Source organism: Leucoraja erinacea, chromosome 22, assembly GCF_028641065.1.
Source record: "Leucoraja erinacea ecotype New England chromosome 22, Leri_hhj_1, whole genome shotgun sequence".
NCBI lineage: Eukaryota > Metazoa > Chordata > Chondrichthyes > Rajiformes > Rajidae > Leucoraja > Leucoraja erinaceus.
This window is the reverse complement of record NC_073398.1, coordinates 23,373,750-23,390,666: the sequence shown is the minus strand read 5'-3', so window position 1 is coordinate 23,390,666 and position 16,917 is coordinate 23,373,750. Positions and strand designations below refer to the sequence as shown.

The 16,917-nt window shown below is 39.5% G+C and overlaps 2 protein-coding genes across 7 annotated transcripts in view; one reads left to right on the top strand and one right to left on the bottom strand.

Moving 5' to 3' along the window:
* Positions 1-16,917, top strand: part of ccdc146 (coiled-coil domain containing 146) — an 87,857-nt gene that overhangs the window by 9,471 nt on the left and 61,469 nt on the right. For all 5 annotated transcript variants that reach the window (XM_055653144.1, XM_055653142.1, XM_055653145.1 and 2 more), the window contains one exon: positions 14,594-14,676. In XM_055653144.1, coding sequence (XP_055509119.1) covers positions 14,636-14,676 — 41 coding nt within the window. In that variant the 5' untranslated portion in view covers positions 14,594-14,635. The remainder of the gene's footprint in view (positions 1-14,593; positions 14,677-16,917) is intronic.
* On the bottom strand, positions 341-8,679 carry fgl2a (fibrinogen-like 2a). Of its 2 annotated transcripts, none has more exons than XM_055653162.1 (2): positions 7,116-8,679; positions 341-3,012 (listed from the first exon to the last, which is right to left on the bottom strand). In XM_055653162.1, the coding sequence occupies exons 1-2, from the start codon at positions 7,699-7,701 to the stop codon at positions 2,309-2,311; spliced, it is 1,290 nt and encodes a 429-aa protein (XP_055509137.1). In that variant the 5' UTR covers positions 7,702-8,679; the 3' UTR covers positions 341-2,308. The 2 variants fall into 2 exon arrangements, with proteins under 2 accessions (XP_055509137.1, XP_055509138.1); XM_055653163.1 differs by having other exon boundaries at positions 7,125-8,652.

Sequence of the window (16,917 nt, the reverse complement as noted above, 5' to 3'; positions counted from 1 at the left end):
TGGGATAACGGGAATTGGAAAATTCAATCTTTGTACTGTTGTTTCTCGAGTGGAATGTGAAGTACTATTCCGTTAGTTTGAACTTGACATACTCTGGGAATTAAGAAGGCTGAGGACAGAGAGCTCGGTGTACGAATGGAGGTTAAATGACATAGATCTGGAAACTCAAGATGGGCATTGTTGGACAGAGCTTGGTTTAGCCAGTTGCATATATTAAACCCCCTACTCTCCGAGAATGTGACTAGTTGAGGGAGAAATGTTGGGCAAAATGCTGGAAGAACATCTTGTTCATACATGAAATGACATGTATGTAAACGGAATAGATCATACACAATACACATTGTTCATTTTATTACTGAATTTTTTATTTTTTCAGCTTTACTGATTTGTAAAAGGTCTTAGAACGTATATTAAAAACATCACTATGCAAGTTAATATTTATGATCAGCTTTTACATTCATCTTTCATAAACAGCAGTGTATTAGTTTGATTCCTTCAATAGTACTTCTCTCATAATTAGCAACAATTGCAGCAGATAGAACTCTCATTACCATTAATTACAGAGTAATTTGTCATCACATGAACATTATAATTACATGATACTAAAGCAGTAGAAAAAGTACAAAGGTAAAGGATTCTATTTGAATATTAATTAGCATACAAAAAAGTTATGTTATACATTTTACTGCTTGCATTTAGGGGAATGCGGCTATTGTTACAAAAATGATCAATCAATATTTACATTATATAGTTTGAAGCTTTCTTTCTAAAAAAATCTTTCATGTATTTTAACTATAAAGTCTATTCAATTTTCTTAAGAATTTCCTGAAATTCTCATACAAAAGAATAGGAAATAGATATATTAAAATTGTCTCTGTGCACCTCTTTAAAAGATGAGGGGATAGAAATTCATTTAATTTGTGCTTCAGATTTGGAATTGCACTGGAAGCACAATATCTAGGATGAGCCCAGAATTGAGGCGTGGGGCTCGCCTCATTATTTGACATGAACCTAATGCCTGTTCTCCCTCGTGTACGATTATAACGATTAGTAGAAATATTTTACACCCATATGTACATATCTTTCTGTAATAAATTCTCCTTCCCAACAACAACTTGCTTTTATATCGAATGTTAACGTCACAAGGTAATTTAAATATTAAAAGCAACAGATAGTGTATCAGAAAGACATTAAGAAGATAAAAATAGTCGAGGTTTGAGGTGGCTTTTAAGGGTGTAAAAAGTAGCAAAATTCCAGGCCATTATTGGTAGGGAAAAGACAATATGAATGTATGGAAAGTCACTGTCAAATGTGCTGGTGGTGTGGTATGGGAATGGGTAACAGTACAAGGTCATAAGGGGAACCAAAGATGAGCAAGAGTATCATTTAACGTGTTGATGAATGGGGATCTAATGGAGATTAAAAAGAGAAGAATGATGGATGATCACAATTAGAATATATAAACATTAGAAAAAAAAGTTATTTGACCTTTTATGTCTGTCAGCCATTCAGTAAGATTACGTACAATCTTTTAACATAGTGGCAATTTCCTGAACTGACCCCATATCTCTTGATTGCCTTTAACACATAAAATTATATCAATCTTAGTCTTTATGACACTCGGTGCATCAAAGTCATAGCTCTCTGGGGGAAGAAATCCTGTTCTGAATGGCTGATCCATTATTTGAGACTGCTTCCAGTTTTAGGGCTGAGATCAACTCTACCCTGTAAAGTTCCTTCAGAAATTTGTACCTTTTAAGCAGATTGATTCAACAAGAAGTGTGTAAAAAAGTTAATTATTTGGAGCAACTGTAGGGTGAAGCTTGGCAGATCAGTTGTGAGAACTAAATACAAAATGCCAAAAGTATTCAAGAAGTTTATGCTGAAGATGGAGCTAAAGATATGAAAGTTAACTTGATGAATAGAGATGAACCTCACTCTGTTTGTACAGTGTGAGTCTGTACGCTGTGAGGTGAGATCAACTAATAGTAGAAGACCACAGCAAAAGAGAAATATTTAATATTGACATTTTTTATGCTTTAAAATTTAACCTTCTGGAATAAAAAGAAAAATTTTGGAAAATACTCAGTTGCATTTGTGGAGGTGTGATATAAAATTAATATTTCAAATCCAGGGGTAAAAAGTCACTTTTCCAGTACTGATGAAAGGTAATTGACCTAAATCTTTACTGTTTTTATCTGCAGATGCTACCTGACCTGCTGAGTATTTCCTGCATTTTCTGTTTTTATTTTAAACTTCCAGCATTCATTTTTTTTTGCTTTTGGAAGCTTTTGTTATTGTTCTGTGCTTATGGTACAATTCTTTTCTGCCTGATGAGCATTCTAACTGTTTTTAAAGCATGGCGATAGCCATTCAGAGTTTCCGTTTTTGTCGTGTACCAAGTGCTCCAAAAAATTCCATTTTGGATCCCTTTATAGAACTTCTTATAGTATTTACCATTAAGGTTGGCTGATATGCAAGCATCAAACCACCAACCAGAACTATAATAGGCTCCACAGTTACTTGAAGGGTACATGTCATTATCTTTGTCCTTGGTGGTAAACTTTTGTTGATCATGGTTATAATTTTTACCTTTGTGCATTGCATCACCTGCTGTACCAGAGTAGCCAGCAATGGTCAGACGATATTGGTCATTTTCGTCTGCAACAGAAAATTGACTGTATTCGGCATAATTTTGCACCCCTGCCCAATCTTCAATTTCAATTCTTAAGGTCATATTTTTGGATTTTGTTAAAACATGTATTTTGTCATTTCCAAGCCAAAATTCTGTTGATAAGTTCCCAAAACCATTTTTGTAATCTGCCCAGGTGCGATTAAAATCGACACTACCATCTCTGCGCGACTGAATGACTGTCCAGCTGCCACCTTCAGTTTCCATATCACAATAGACCTCAAAATATTTACCCAAACCATCAGTATATTTATAGATGCCACTTTTCCGAATGTTCTGTTTGTAAAGACTTGAGCAATTTTGAGGCAATACTTTTATATCTGTAAATAAGGAAATAGATCATTAACTTCATTATCTTTAATCAATAAATTCGGTTTGAATAGCTTGACTCTCAATAGATATCTATCTATTATTATAATACTAAAACTCTCTGTTTGTTTTTTTGTATGAGTGCATGAGATCCCAAAACCCAGCCAAAACGGTACGCGATTGCGCTACAATTTTTGTCCACCTTACTCACTATTTTCCTGTGATGTAAATTAAACAAGTTTTGTTTACATTGATGGTATATTTTACGTTATTGACATTTTAAACTTTACAAGAATCACTTTTCAAACCACTTTTCCACATGAATATGAGCCTTACCTGTCAGCCGCGTTCAACATCACAATGACATCACAATGGGATCCCGAATCTCATTTACATTAAAAATCGCGATTGTCAAAAAAGCTGTTTTAATCAAATTATTCCATTTTCATTAACAGCTAACATTGTGTTTAGTTTATTTTAGAGAAAAATGCACTTTTCATTGAGACTTTCATTTAAAATTAAAAAATTGCGACTTTCATTGTGGGGTGGGTGAGGGGAGGTGAGGAGTGGGGGAGCAGAGGGATAGAGGGAGAGGAGGGGGGTAGGGAGGGGAAAGTGGGGGAGGTGAGGAGGGAGTGTGTGGGGGAGGAGGGGGGATAGAGGGAGGGGGGGGGATAGAGGGAGATGAGGGGGGATATAGGGAGAGGAGGGGAGAGTGTGGGAGGTGAGGAGGGAGAGTGGGAGAGGAGGGGGGATAGAGGGGGAGGAGGGGGAGGGGGGGGTGGTAGGGGAGTGGGGGATAGAGGGAGAGGAGGGCAGTGGGGGAGGTGAGGAGGGAGAGGGGAGAGGGGGAGGGGGAGGAATGGGGGAGTAGGGAGATAGAGGGAGAGGGAGGAGGGGGGTGGAGAGGGGAAAGAAGAGGTAGGGTGAAGAGGAGGGGGAGGGAGTGCTGGGGATGAGGGGGAATGGAGAAGGATAGGGGTAGGAAGAGGGATGGCGAGGCGCAGTTGGGGAAGGTTTGCCGTGACTTGCGTCACAACTGGGATCTCTGGCGTCACAACGGGAACCCCTCAGCCACGCCTGCGCAGTTGGGGGCAATGGGTCAGTGGTGGAATATTGCCTTGTGGGACGGGCCTAACGGGTCCACACCTGGTCTATTATACAATAAAATGCTGATAATTCTCTGTCCGATTGTTCAGAGAGTCTGATCGTTCAGCATCTCCCTCACTGGTGTCTGAATTCTCATCACCACAACACTTTAGGTGCAGTTCATGGACTGGATAGATGTTGTATTTCTGAGCCTGATATTTAAATATGTAAAATTTACTTATTTGGCAGTTTGGATGAATGTAAGGTCGTTGGGCGATACCTCTATGTCTCTTCACTCCACAAAGTCTTACCGACTATTACCTTCTCCTTTACACTCATCCTATATTAATTCAATTTTATATTCTCTCCACAGTCTCATCAATGCCCCCCTAGATTCTACCACTTGCATACACACTAGCACACTAGTACTAATTTATAGTGGCCAATTATCCTTTCAGTTCACATGTCTTTGGGATGTTGGAGGAAACACATGCAGTCACAGAGAGAACAGCTAGCACCCGAGGTCAGGATTGAACTTAGGTCTCTGGCACTGTGAGGCAGCGGCTCTACTAGCTGTGCCACTGAGTTACCCTCAAGCCCACAAATACAATTTCCCAGCCTGTTGACTCTATCAATCCCAAACTGAAATTGAGCCTTAAGATTAACAAATCTTGAATATTTAAATTGGCATTACGTGATATAGAGCATTGTGAACATTGCTACTTCAAGATGATATTATTGAAAAAGCATCGTGGTTCTTAACCAGAGACTCCTGGCTATCTAGAGGTTTCACAAAAAACATAGGCATCTGCTAAAACTAGATTATGTGTAGTCACAATGTCACAGGGTAAAGGCTGTGACATGCATCAATGTCCTCCTGTTTGCAGTTGAATGGACCTCTAAGTTTTGCCTTTCCCTTCCTTCTTTTCAACATTGCTCCACAAGTCCATCCACACCTTTTGACAGCTGATCTGGACCTCAGCCAACTGCATCTTACAATCATATTGGTGCAGCAGTGCCAGTGATAGCTTATTTCACGTGCCTGAATGTCCACGATTCAGTGCCTGCACTCATGGTTTGGCTATTTCCTGGCAATTCCACCCTTGCAATCTCCCTCAGACTCATAAATCAACATGCTTCGGTTAACTCTGTTATTATGTAACATTGCAGAACATGGGCAAATCATGATTCAGCAAACAGCCCTCCCAGGTATGGCTTCAACTTGTACAAAACCAGAATGTGGTCTGATACCCTTGTATTTGAGAAGCTAGCTGTATTCTCCTGTAGCAGATAGACGGCATAGTATTGAAATCGCTATTCACTCGAATAAGATTCTGGTATAGAGAGTGGGAGAAAGAGGATTGATTAAATATTTTTAATTACTTAAATACTTTTTTTTAAATGTAAAAAATGGTTTATTTCATAGTTATGAAAGATTTCTCTATATGTCACCATTTAACTAACTCTTTACAATGACTTTTATCCTTGACTGTCTCTTGTCGAAGGCCAAGAGTGCTTTGGGGATGAGGCCTTGGTAACCTATTGTTTGAAACTTGATGCTACCAGGGCGCCACGGTGGCACAGCGATTGAGTTGCTGCCTTACAGTGCTAGAGACCCAAGTCGATCCTGAGTACGGATACTGTCTGTGCGGAGTTTGTATGTTCTCCCCGTGACCACATGGGTTTTTTCTGAGATCTTCGGTTTCCTCCCATACTCCAAATACTTTCAGTATTGTAGGTTAATTGGCCTGGTATAAATGTAAACTGTCTCTAGTGTGCGTAGGATAATGTTAATGTGCGGGGATCGCTAGTCGGCGCGGACTCAGTGGGCCGAAGGGCCTGTTGTTTCCAAGCTGTATCTCTAAATAAAAGCCAGTACTTTTCACACCTTATCAGGTGTTTCATGAATATGAGCCGCAGCTCAGTTAATTCTCTGCATCTGTCCTGTGGTACAGGGACTGTAATGAACATATCTGGCCAGTAGGTGGAACCAGCTCAGTTTGTGAATTGGAATATTTTATAACGTAGAAGTTTGCTCAGAAGGGAAATTATTGCGATCACCTGTAACAAGGAACTCTCCCAATCTTAATTGTAATGATTGACTTGACTCTAATTATACTTATATTTGAATAATTGGCTTGGCTCAAGTTAGCCTGATTGTGAGTTAATGTAACTTCTGGAAATGCAAATCCATGAGGTCTGCAATTAATTTAACAAATTATTTTACTTTTTCTGTTCTGGTAACTAAAGAGGTTACATGAATCTACATATTTCTTGCATGTTTCTTTGCTAAAAAATAGCAAGGCAATTTATTAATGTTATGACACAAAATGCTGTAGTAACTCAGTTGGTCAGGCAGCATCTTTGCTTCAAAGATGTTAATGTTACCCTTTCACACATTTTTGCAAATAGAACTGGCTGCTCTAAATGATATGACAAATTTGGCAATGCTTTTCAAGTTGTTCTGAAAAACATCTGGCCAAACTTAACTTTACTTGAAAACTTAAAAGGATCAAGGATTGGAATCTGTTTGCCATTTTAATTGTTGGCCAACAATATTAAATGTAATAATTGTTCACAAAAAATAAAATGAGGCAAATTGTGTTTTTTTTTTTAGCAAATTGCATCTCTACCGGGATTTTAATCAAATGTGAATTTGCAGTTGAGGTTTTACCACTGACATTTTATTAAGTAACATGTTTTTCAGGTTATAATATGAGCAAGCTTCTTGATTCAGTATGGCACTGTGTAATGCTGCATTAATCAACACAATTGAATTAAGCTATGTATATATACTGTAAATTTAATGCTATGTTAGATAGTGAAGTATATTCCAAAATAATTAAACTTACTGCTATTTGGAAAAACAGTGTTGTAAAAGCTTGAAAAATCATGAATACTAGTTTTGGCTATATGTGAGTATAGGAGGGAATCATTCTTGCTTTAATTGGACAAAGTAGTGTTATTTTTAAGTCTATATATACTTCACACACTGATACATACATACATACACACTGATACATACTTAACATACCTTTAGGTTTTGCTGTAAGTTCGCAAGTCGTGTAACACTTATTGTTCAATGTATTCACTGTGTTGTTAATACTTGTAAGCTCATCAGTAATGTAATGCAAAACAGTATCCATTTTCAACTCTTCCAAGTGACTCTCGAGCAAATCGATCTGGTTTCTGGCAGTCTGTAATGAAACTGTCAGTACTTTTACTTTCTCCTCCAATGCTGTTATCTTGTTATTTTCTTTTCCAACTTTTTTTTTTGCAATAGGTTGATCAGGAACGGTACGCTTTTTCCGATGTTCTTCCAGCCACCTTTGCTTCATCATATTTACCGTTGCTGTTAAACTTTTAACCATTTTGACGGTCTTTTCAAGTAGTTTTGTCTCCTTAGGAAGCTTCAGGGTTAATGGTGGAATATTTATCTGATAACCGCATAGTTCACCTTCATCACAGTCTGTGGGCTTCAGCTTGATGGAACAGCCTGCATTGTTTTCTGTTGGATTCTTGAATCTGGTAGTTATATTATATTCAGCAGGAATGTCTGCACAGAGTGTTAATCCAAAATTCACGAGAAAGAATGCAGCAGTAGCCCTCATTATTTCTTCAAAATGCGGATGTCTTATTATATATTTTAATGCTTTATACTCTTAAAATAAATGCCGTGTTGCACAAGCTGTTACTGACAGCTACTGCCAAGGATATTAATACTGTTGAGAGATGTGGGCAGGGCTCATTTATGATGTAGTATAGATGAGCATGTGATACTGACAATCACTAAGTCTGCCTCCAGAAACTGGAAATGATGCACTAAGTCAATTGCTTCCAGAAACTGTAAACTACGCAATATCTCAACTGCATACAATGAACCATCAATTTTGTATTTTCTGGAATGCTTTTTTTTATGCCTTAAGCATTGATAAAAGACACGGTTGGTGCAGTGAAATTCAGATCCGGTAGCACGTAGTTTTTTTGGGTACTTTGATTGCCCTTAGCCCCAATAGATAAAATTTGCAGCCCCGTGTAAAGAACAGACGTCTGTATTCAATGTGGTCCATAAAATGGAAGGTACACAAAAATCACTCGATATGGTAACCAATCCTCCACTGTATTATCAGTTATGGCATCAAAGGCCTAAGAAAGAATAATTATCAAAAATGGAGAGAGAGAGAGAGAGAGAGCAAAGTAGTTCTGACGTTTGTAGGAACAAAGGTATGTGGATACATTGGACTTTTGAACTTAATAATAATATAAGAGCTCATTCATCGTTAGGGGTTTGTGCCTAAGTTAGCAATCTTAACCAGGAGATGGTCTGATTGCATATACTTGTGGGGGAAAGAACTGGTGGGGATGTCAGTATTTGCCCAATGAATGCCTTTTGGAAGCATGATGCAGATCAAATTCCTCTTGCTCTTTCCATGCCCCCCTTTTTTAAACCTCGCGCAGTTGAAAGGAGCTCACACTGGTGTCACATTAAAGAGAGCAATACATTTCTTACAAGTTAGCATCTAGTTGATTTCTTCTCACATTTATTACATTTCAAAAACGTTTAAAGTTACTTTATTTCAGATTGCAAAGGTTTAAAGGATTAGAATAGCAAGAGGCAGGGACTGTTTTATTGTTGAAACCATTTGTTCCTAGCTATTTCCTTTCAATTACAGCAAGTTTGAGCATGAGCCGAGGACAGATCAGGAATGGAGGAAGGAGAAGAGCAGAAGTGGGAGGAGGTGGGAGAGAATTGTCTCCATGAAGCATATATAACCAAACTGTTCAAAGAACCACTCTACTTCCATCTCAGTAGTCAGCTTGCCTAGTGAATCCTGAAAAATGTAAAAATCGCAGGAAGAGGGATTAAAAAACATTTAGGTGGGATTCAGTTGAACATCCACCTAAATGCTTTGTGTTTCAATAGACAATAGACAATAGGTGCAGGAGTAGGCCATTCGGCCCTTCGAGCGAGCACCGCCATTCAATGTGATCATGGCTGATCATCACCAATCAGTACCCCGTTCTTGCCTTCTCCCCATATCCCCTGACTCCACTATCTTTAAGAGCCCTATCTAGCTCTCTCTTTCTTGAAAGTATCCAGAGAACCGGCCTCCACCGCCCACTGAGGCAGTGAATTCCACAGACTCACAACTCTCTGTGAGAAAAAGTGTTTCCTCGTCTCCATTCTAAATAGCTTACCCCTTATTCTGAAACTGTGGCCCCTGGTTCTCGACTCCCCAATATCGGGAACATGTTTCCTGCCTCTATTGTGTCTAAACCCTTAATAATCTTATATGTTTCAATAAGATCCTCTCTCATCCTTCTAAACTCCATAGTATACAAGCCCAACCACTCCATTCTCTCCGCATATGACAGTCCCGCCATCCCGGAAATTAACCTTGTAAACCTACACTGCACTCCCTCAATAGCAAGAATGTCCTTCTTCAATTAGGGGACCAAAACTGCACACAATACTCCAGGTGTGGTCACACTAGGACCTTATACAATTGCAAAAGGACCTCTTTGCTCCTATACTCAACTCCTCTTGTTATAAAGGCACAGCAGACTTTCTTCACTGCCTGCTGTACCTGCATGCTTACTTTCATTGAATGATAAACAAGGACCCCCCCCCCTCCAGATCCCGTTGTACTTCCCCTTTTCCCAACTTAACACCATTTAGATAGTAATCTGCCTTCCTGTTTTTGCTACCAAAGTGGATAACCTCACATTTATCCACATTAAACTTCATCTGCCATGCATCTGCCCACTCACCCAACCTGTCCAAGTCACCCTGCATTCTCATAGCATCCTCCACACAGTTCACACTGCCATCCCGCTTTGTGTCATCTGCAAATTTGCTAATGTTACTTTGAATCCTGCATCTAAATCATTGATGTATATTGTAAATAGCTGCGGTCCCAGCACCGAGCATTGCGGTACCCCGTTATTCACTGCCTGCCATTCTGAAAGGGGCCCGTTAATCCCTACTCTTTGTTACCTGTCTGCCAACCAATTTTCTATCCATGTCAACACCCAAAACTATGTGCCCTAATTTTGCCCATTAATTTCCTATGTGGGACCTTATCAAATACTTTCTGAAAGTCCAGGTACATTACATCCACTGGCTCTCCCTTGTCCATTTTCCTAGTTACATCATCAAAAATCCCAGAAGATTAGTCAAGCATGATTTCCCCTTCGTAAATCCATGCTGACTCGGACCGATCCTGTTACTGCTATCCAAATGTGCCGCTATTTCATCTTTTATAATTGACTCCAGCATCTCCCCCACCACCGATGTCAGGCTAACTGGTCTATAATTCCCTGTTTTCTCTCTCCCGCCTTTCTTAAAAATTGGGATAACATTAGCTACCCTTCAACCCACATAAACTGATCCTGAATCTATAGAACATTGGAAAATTATCACCAATGCATCCATGATATCTAGAGCCACTTCCCTAAGTACCCTGGGATGCAGACAATCAGGCCCTGGGGATTTATCCGCCTTTAGTCCCATCAGTCTACCCAACACTATTTCCTGCCTAATATGGATTTCCTTCAGTTCCTCCGTCACTCCAGATCCCCTGGCCACTAGTATATCAGGAAGGTTGTTTGTGTCCTTCTTAGTGAAGATGGATCCAAAGTACCTGTTCAACTCATCTGCCATTTCCTTGTTCCCCATAATAAGCCTTTTTCAGGATTCAAGGGTCTAACTTTGGTCTTAACTAATTTTTTTTCTCTTCACGTACCTAAAGAAGCTTTTACTATCCTCCATAATATTCTTGGCTAGCTTACCTTCGTACTTCATCTTTTATCCCCACATTGCCTTGTTTGTTTCTCAATGAACACAAATGCATTTTGGTGTCAAAAGCAAAATATACATTATCTTAATTTTCCACACACTTTGGAATTAAAAAGGACATTGACACTTTATGTTTAAAAGGAATAAACTGCATTTGATTCTCTCTTGTCAAAGTCCATAACTAGACAAAAGAATGCAATTTTACTGCATTGACTGATTGCCACTGTTTCAGAATAACGTAAACTGCACCCACATAGTTTTGCAAGTGCAGCATTCTGTCCTATAACAAGAATCTAAAGGGATTCTACATTCTCAACATCCAGATGGTGTGAGCTCATAGGCAATAAAGCATAAAGAATTGCAGTTATGATGCCTTCTCTAGACAACAGATCACTGAATGGCAAAAGCACAAAGGTGATGTTTTGGATCAGGATCTTTAAAGTATCCTAATCTGAAGCGTCACCTATCTATATCCTCTAGAATTACTCCAGCATTTTGTGTTTTTGTAAACCAGCACCTGCAGTTCCACGTGTCTTTATTGAAAGGCAACACGGACAATCCACTGAGATCAAACTACTGATCCCAACGTAGATTCCACACATGCATCTATACAGAGAAAATCATGCTGCCACTTGAAATTTGATACAATGCACCATTGGCATGCTGAAACAATCTTTCTGCTCCATAGATTATAGCAGCCCTCCAGAGCTCCAAGAGCAGGTATGAACAATCACAGGGTCTGCAGCATGCCAGGAAGTAAGGATCAGTAAAATGCCGGTGATGGAAGGGAAAGGTTGATGGCTGTGAATGGTCTGTGAGCTCAACTCCAGCGCCTCTCGGAGAGCTGCCTAAAGTTTTACAATCATGTTCGAGAAGATATATACAAGTGGGACATAGCGATTCCAGTGCATTGAAATGGAGGGGTGGTTACAGAGTGTAGCAGCTCAAGTGGTGCAGGAGGGAGGACAAGACGGCCACTGGAGTGCCTACGTTTGATCAGTAAGCAGCCCACGGCAGTGAGCAGCCCACAGCAACAGCACAGAGCGACGGCGGCCATGATAGGCAAGGTCAGCATCACGCTGGGTGTTGCCAGAATACCGGGCCTTAAAGTTACCAAAGTGAGTAAGTAAGAAATGCATATCTCCTGAGACCAAGATCATATTTACAGACACTTGAGACTTGCTAAATGTAAGATGGTGCTGGAATATGTGGGGGATGACAGACAGCCCTGCTTGCAACTGCAGACATCCAGACCAGACCAGACCATCCCACACATCATGAATGACTGCCCACTGAGGCTTTTCCCTGGCGGCATCAAAGCCATGCACCCAGTAACTGATGCTGTCCTGGCCTGGATGTCCCTCTTGATCTACAACTTTAGGCTGTGCATGTCATACGCAAGAAGAAGAATACCCAATCCAACCCGTTAAATATGTAGACACAAAATATAAATAACAGTATAGCTTTATTAATCTAACAGCCTCTTTAAAATGTTAAGCTTGTAATCTCTGTTGTTTAAATGTGTCAAGTTGATGTGATTTCTAGTGGGATTTATCCATTGGCGACATGTTTTCTTTCAGTTTGCCAAAGTTCAGTTTCCTAAGGAATTTATACTTCTGCTGGAACATTTTTGATGTCAACAACTTCTACTTTAGCAAACATAATTTTGTTCAGACCGAAAGGTCTGAATGACAATAAAGGATCTAGCTATCTATACATTGTTAAATACGAAATATAGTTGATAAGAATATCACAATTGATTTTATTGTGCTGAATAATAGTACATGTCCATGGGCTGAATTTTTATTTGCAGGACTACGTTGGTTTGATTACTGCACTCTGGGATCATCTGTGGGATTGATTTTGATGGTCTTGAAACCTATTTCCCCACCACATTTCACTTTTCCCAAACAACCTTTTTGTACTCTTATTCAAAAACTAAGGTACTTTAAGGATGACTCATCATTATTTGGTCATTGCTTCAGCGATGCTTCTGAATCCATTTATGGAATTACATATATTTTGTACTTTACTCAAAAATACACAGAGCGATTAAAAATAGCTCAAGTAGGTCTAACTATTTAAATTTATGTCCTTTAGGGGATTGAACTGGCATTATCCCAGAATTAATACTTCACTCCACAAACATATCATCCAAAAACCTTTAGCTCCATGATAAAGTGAAACTAAGGCAAAGGGGCACCCTGGATGCATTCCAGCACATTTCAAAAATGGACAGATTTTGTATAGACTAGCTTCTTGAATTAATATTTCTTGATAGAATTATATAACATTTGGAGGAAAGCATTGGATTTGAGTTTTAGGACAATATAAAAACTTGCAGATTTAAAACAACACTGTTAGAAAAATATTTCCAAGGTCTTTTCTGAAAAGGCATAATGTAACAAAAATTAGGTTCTAAAATCTTTAAAGATATTTTGGGGATTTAGCATCTAAAGCACTGAATGTTTGTCATTGATCATAAGGAAAATGAAACGATGGCGCGTGAAAGATTATTGGACAACAAAAATAGAACACTGAGAGGGTTGCATGGAAGTAAATCAGGGAACTCAAGTAGAGCATGAGTTATTAAAGTTGGTTATGAAGAATCAATAAATGTAGATGGTTGGTTAGTAAGTTTTCAAATGACTCCAAAAAATGGTGGAATTGCAGACAGTGAGGAGGCCAGTCAAAGTATTCAACAGCTTATATAGATTTGCTACAGAAATGGGTGGAGAAATGGCAGATGGAGTTTAATTTAAGCATATATGAGGTGTTGCCCTTTGGGTGGTCAAATGTAAAGGATAAGCATATAGTTAATGGCAAGACCTTTAATAGCATTGATGTACAGAAAGGGTCCAAGTTCATAGCTCCCTGATACTGGCAACACATATAGATAGAGTGGTGGAGAAGCCTAGGGTATGCTTGCCTTCATCAGTTGGGGAATTGAGTATTAAGAGATTTCTGATGAGTAATAGCTCAACTAGTGAATGAGTAGGAAATGCAAACATCTCCACTTTATATGGAATGGAGATGGTGGTTTATTTTAAATATGTTTATTAGCTCTAATATTATTCTACATTATATGGATTCACATGTCCATGAGTATACTGTTTGGGTTTTTCATAACTCATCCAGATATACATTAGAAATGCTTAACATTGGAGTAGACAGATACAATAATTTTGCCAAACAAGGAAATTTGATCTCTGAGACCATGTCTGAAAGCTAATTTAAAGAAGGTTTTGTTTTAAAGGATAGCTCCTCAGTCCACTTCCAAAACCATGATGCAAGCAGGGGGGCCAAAAGTGGCAAGTCTCTGCGCTGAAAGATTTTACTTCCTACGTCAAAAAGGAAGCAGCATAAGAATGGATACATATTCATGTGTTTAAAATGACCTGATAGTTGATTTAAAAAAAAAATTGTAATGTTAGTTTACTCCTTTTGACCAAAGGCTTGGTGAAAATTTTGAGAAACCAGTACAGAATTTTCTGTGAGCTGTGGTGTTTCTTCAAGATTCACTCACAGTGATGTGACCACTTCTCAACTGTTTGATTTTGCTGTTTTGATACTGTGACAGGTTGACTCAGTTGGAAGTATTAATAATTTTATATCTATACCAATACTGAATTGATTCAGCAAGTATTCATGCAGTGTGCTTTTAAAAATATTGCTAATACCTAACTTTCTGATGTACCTTTCAGTTATTTTCTGCTGGAAAAATTGCAGGAGCCCAAATTGGCTATATGAAATCCAAATACATGTCATTGCATGAGACTTTAAAAAGGTAAGGACTTCTTCAATTGATCAACTGATTATTGCTAATCAATGAATGTTCAGTTTTGTACGGCATGGAAATAAGCTCTTTGGTCCAACTTTCCAAGCTTGTCTCTTTGGCCCATATTCTTCTAAACCTTTCCTATCCATGTACCTGTCCAAATGTATTTTAAAAGTCACTAAAGTAGGTGGTGTTGTAGATAGTGAAGATGGTTGTCAAAAATTGCAGCAGGTGTGCTGAGGAATGGTTGATGGAATTAAATACAAAAAAAATGAGGTGAAACAAGGTCAGGACCTACATGGTGAATGGTAAGGCTCTGGGAAGTGTTGTAGAGCAGAGGGATCGAGGATTGCAGGTATAAAGTTCCTTGAAAGTAGCATCACAGGTAGATGGGGTGGTCAATTAGGCTTTGGGCATATTGGCCTTCATCGGTGAGAGTATAGAAGGTAGGAGATCATGGTACAGTTGCATAAGACATTTGGGAACGCCGTATTTAGAGAATTGTGTTCCGTTTTGGTCACCAGGTTATAGGAAAGGTGTTGTCAAACGGGTAATGGTGCAGAGGAGATTTACAATGATATTGCCAGAACTCGACGGCCTGAGCGATAGGGAGAGGTTGAGCGGGCTAGGACTTTATTCCTTGGAGTGCAGGAGGATGTGTACAAAATCATGAGGGGAATAGATCGGATAAATGCACCGAATCTTTTGCCCAGAGTATGGGAGTCGAGAACCAGAGAACATAGGTGTACGGTGAGGGGGAAAGGTTTAATAGGAGCCTGAGGGGGAATTTTATTTACACAAAGGGTGGTGGATATATGAAACGAGCTGCAAGAGGAGGCACTTGAGGCAGGTACTATCATAACATTTAAGAGACTTTTAAACAGAGTAGGGGAATGGAGAACTAGAGGATATGTGTTTAAGGTGAGGGAGGATAGATTTAATAGGAACCTGAGGGGTAACTTTTTACACAGAGTGCTGAGGCAGGTACTGTCGCAACGTTTAAGAAACATTTAGACAGGTACATGGGTAGGATCGGTTTAGAGGTTTATGGACCAAGTGTGGGTAGGTGGCACTATATAATTGTGGCATGTTGGTCGGCCTTGGCAAGTTGGTCTGAAGCGCGTGTTTCCATGCTGTATGACTATGATTCTCTAATTGTTGTTATTGTACCAGTCCTATAGACTTCCTCTGGTACGTCATTCCAAATACCCACTGTGCTCTGTCTGCAAAAGATTGCTTCTCAGATTTGTAATAAATCTTTCTCTTCTCACCTTAAACCTATGGCATCTATTCTTGATTCCCCTACTCTGCGCAAACTACTATGCACATTCACCCTATTGCTAATCACCCCTTATAATTTTATACACCTCTATAAAATCACCATTCAGTCTCCTGTGCTCCAAGGAATAAAGTTTTAACTTACCCAACTGATATTTGCCCAGCTGATTAAGATCCTGCTATATTACTTGATAACCTTCTTCATTGTCTATGATACCACCGATTATGGTGTCATCTGTCGCTTGGATTATGTTAAATGTAGGGTGTTTGAGTCTCCTTGGTGACTTACATATGCAAACAAACATATTGAAATACTTTAATCAATAAGGGATTACCTAGAGTGAGGTCATTTGGGATATGAGAAGAAAATCTTTGCTGGTAAGTGTAATATCTATAACAAGTGTTTGCCAACATATCTCTGTAAGAAAGAACTGCAGATGCTGGAAAAATCGAAGGTAGATAAAAATGCTGGAGAAACTCAGAGTTGTGAGGCAGCATCTATGGAGCGAAGGAATAGGTGACGTTTCGGGTTGTGACCGTTTTTCAGACTGATGTGGGGGTGAGGGGGTGGGGGCCTGAAGAAGAAAGGAAGAGGCGGAGACAGTAGGCTGTGGGAGTGCTGGGAAGGGGAGGGGAAGGAGAGAGAAAGCAAGGACTACCTGAAATTGGAGAAGTCAATGTTCATACTGCTGGGGTGTAAACTACCCAAGCAAAATATGAGGTGCTGCACCTCCAATTTGTGGTGGGACTCACTCTGGCTATGGAGGAGGCCCAGGACAGAAAGGTCAGATTTGGAATGGGAAGGGGAGTTGAAGTGCTGAGCCACCGGGAGATCAGGTTGGTTAATGCGAACTGTGCGGAGGTGTTGGGCGAAGCATTCGCCAAGACTGCGCTTGGTCTCACCAATGTAGAGCAGTTGGCACTTAGAACAGCGGATGCAATAAATGAGGTTGGAGGAGGTGCAGGTGAACA

What these genes read in the sequence shown, in the direction of transcription:
- fgl2a (XM_055653162.1), bottom strand. Translation starts at nt 7,701, where the DNA reads ATGAGGGCTACTGCTGCATTCTTTCTCGTGAATTTTGGATTAACACTC. An exon ending in AAAACCTAAAGGTATGTTAA is followed by an intron (nt 3,013 to 7,115) that starts GTATGTATCAGT and finishes CCTTATTTACAG; the next exon opens with ATATAAAAGTATTGCCTCAA.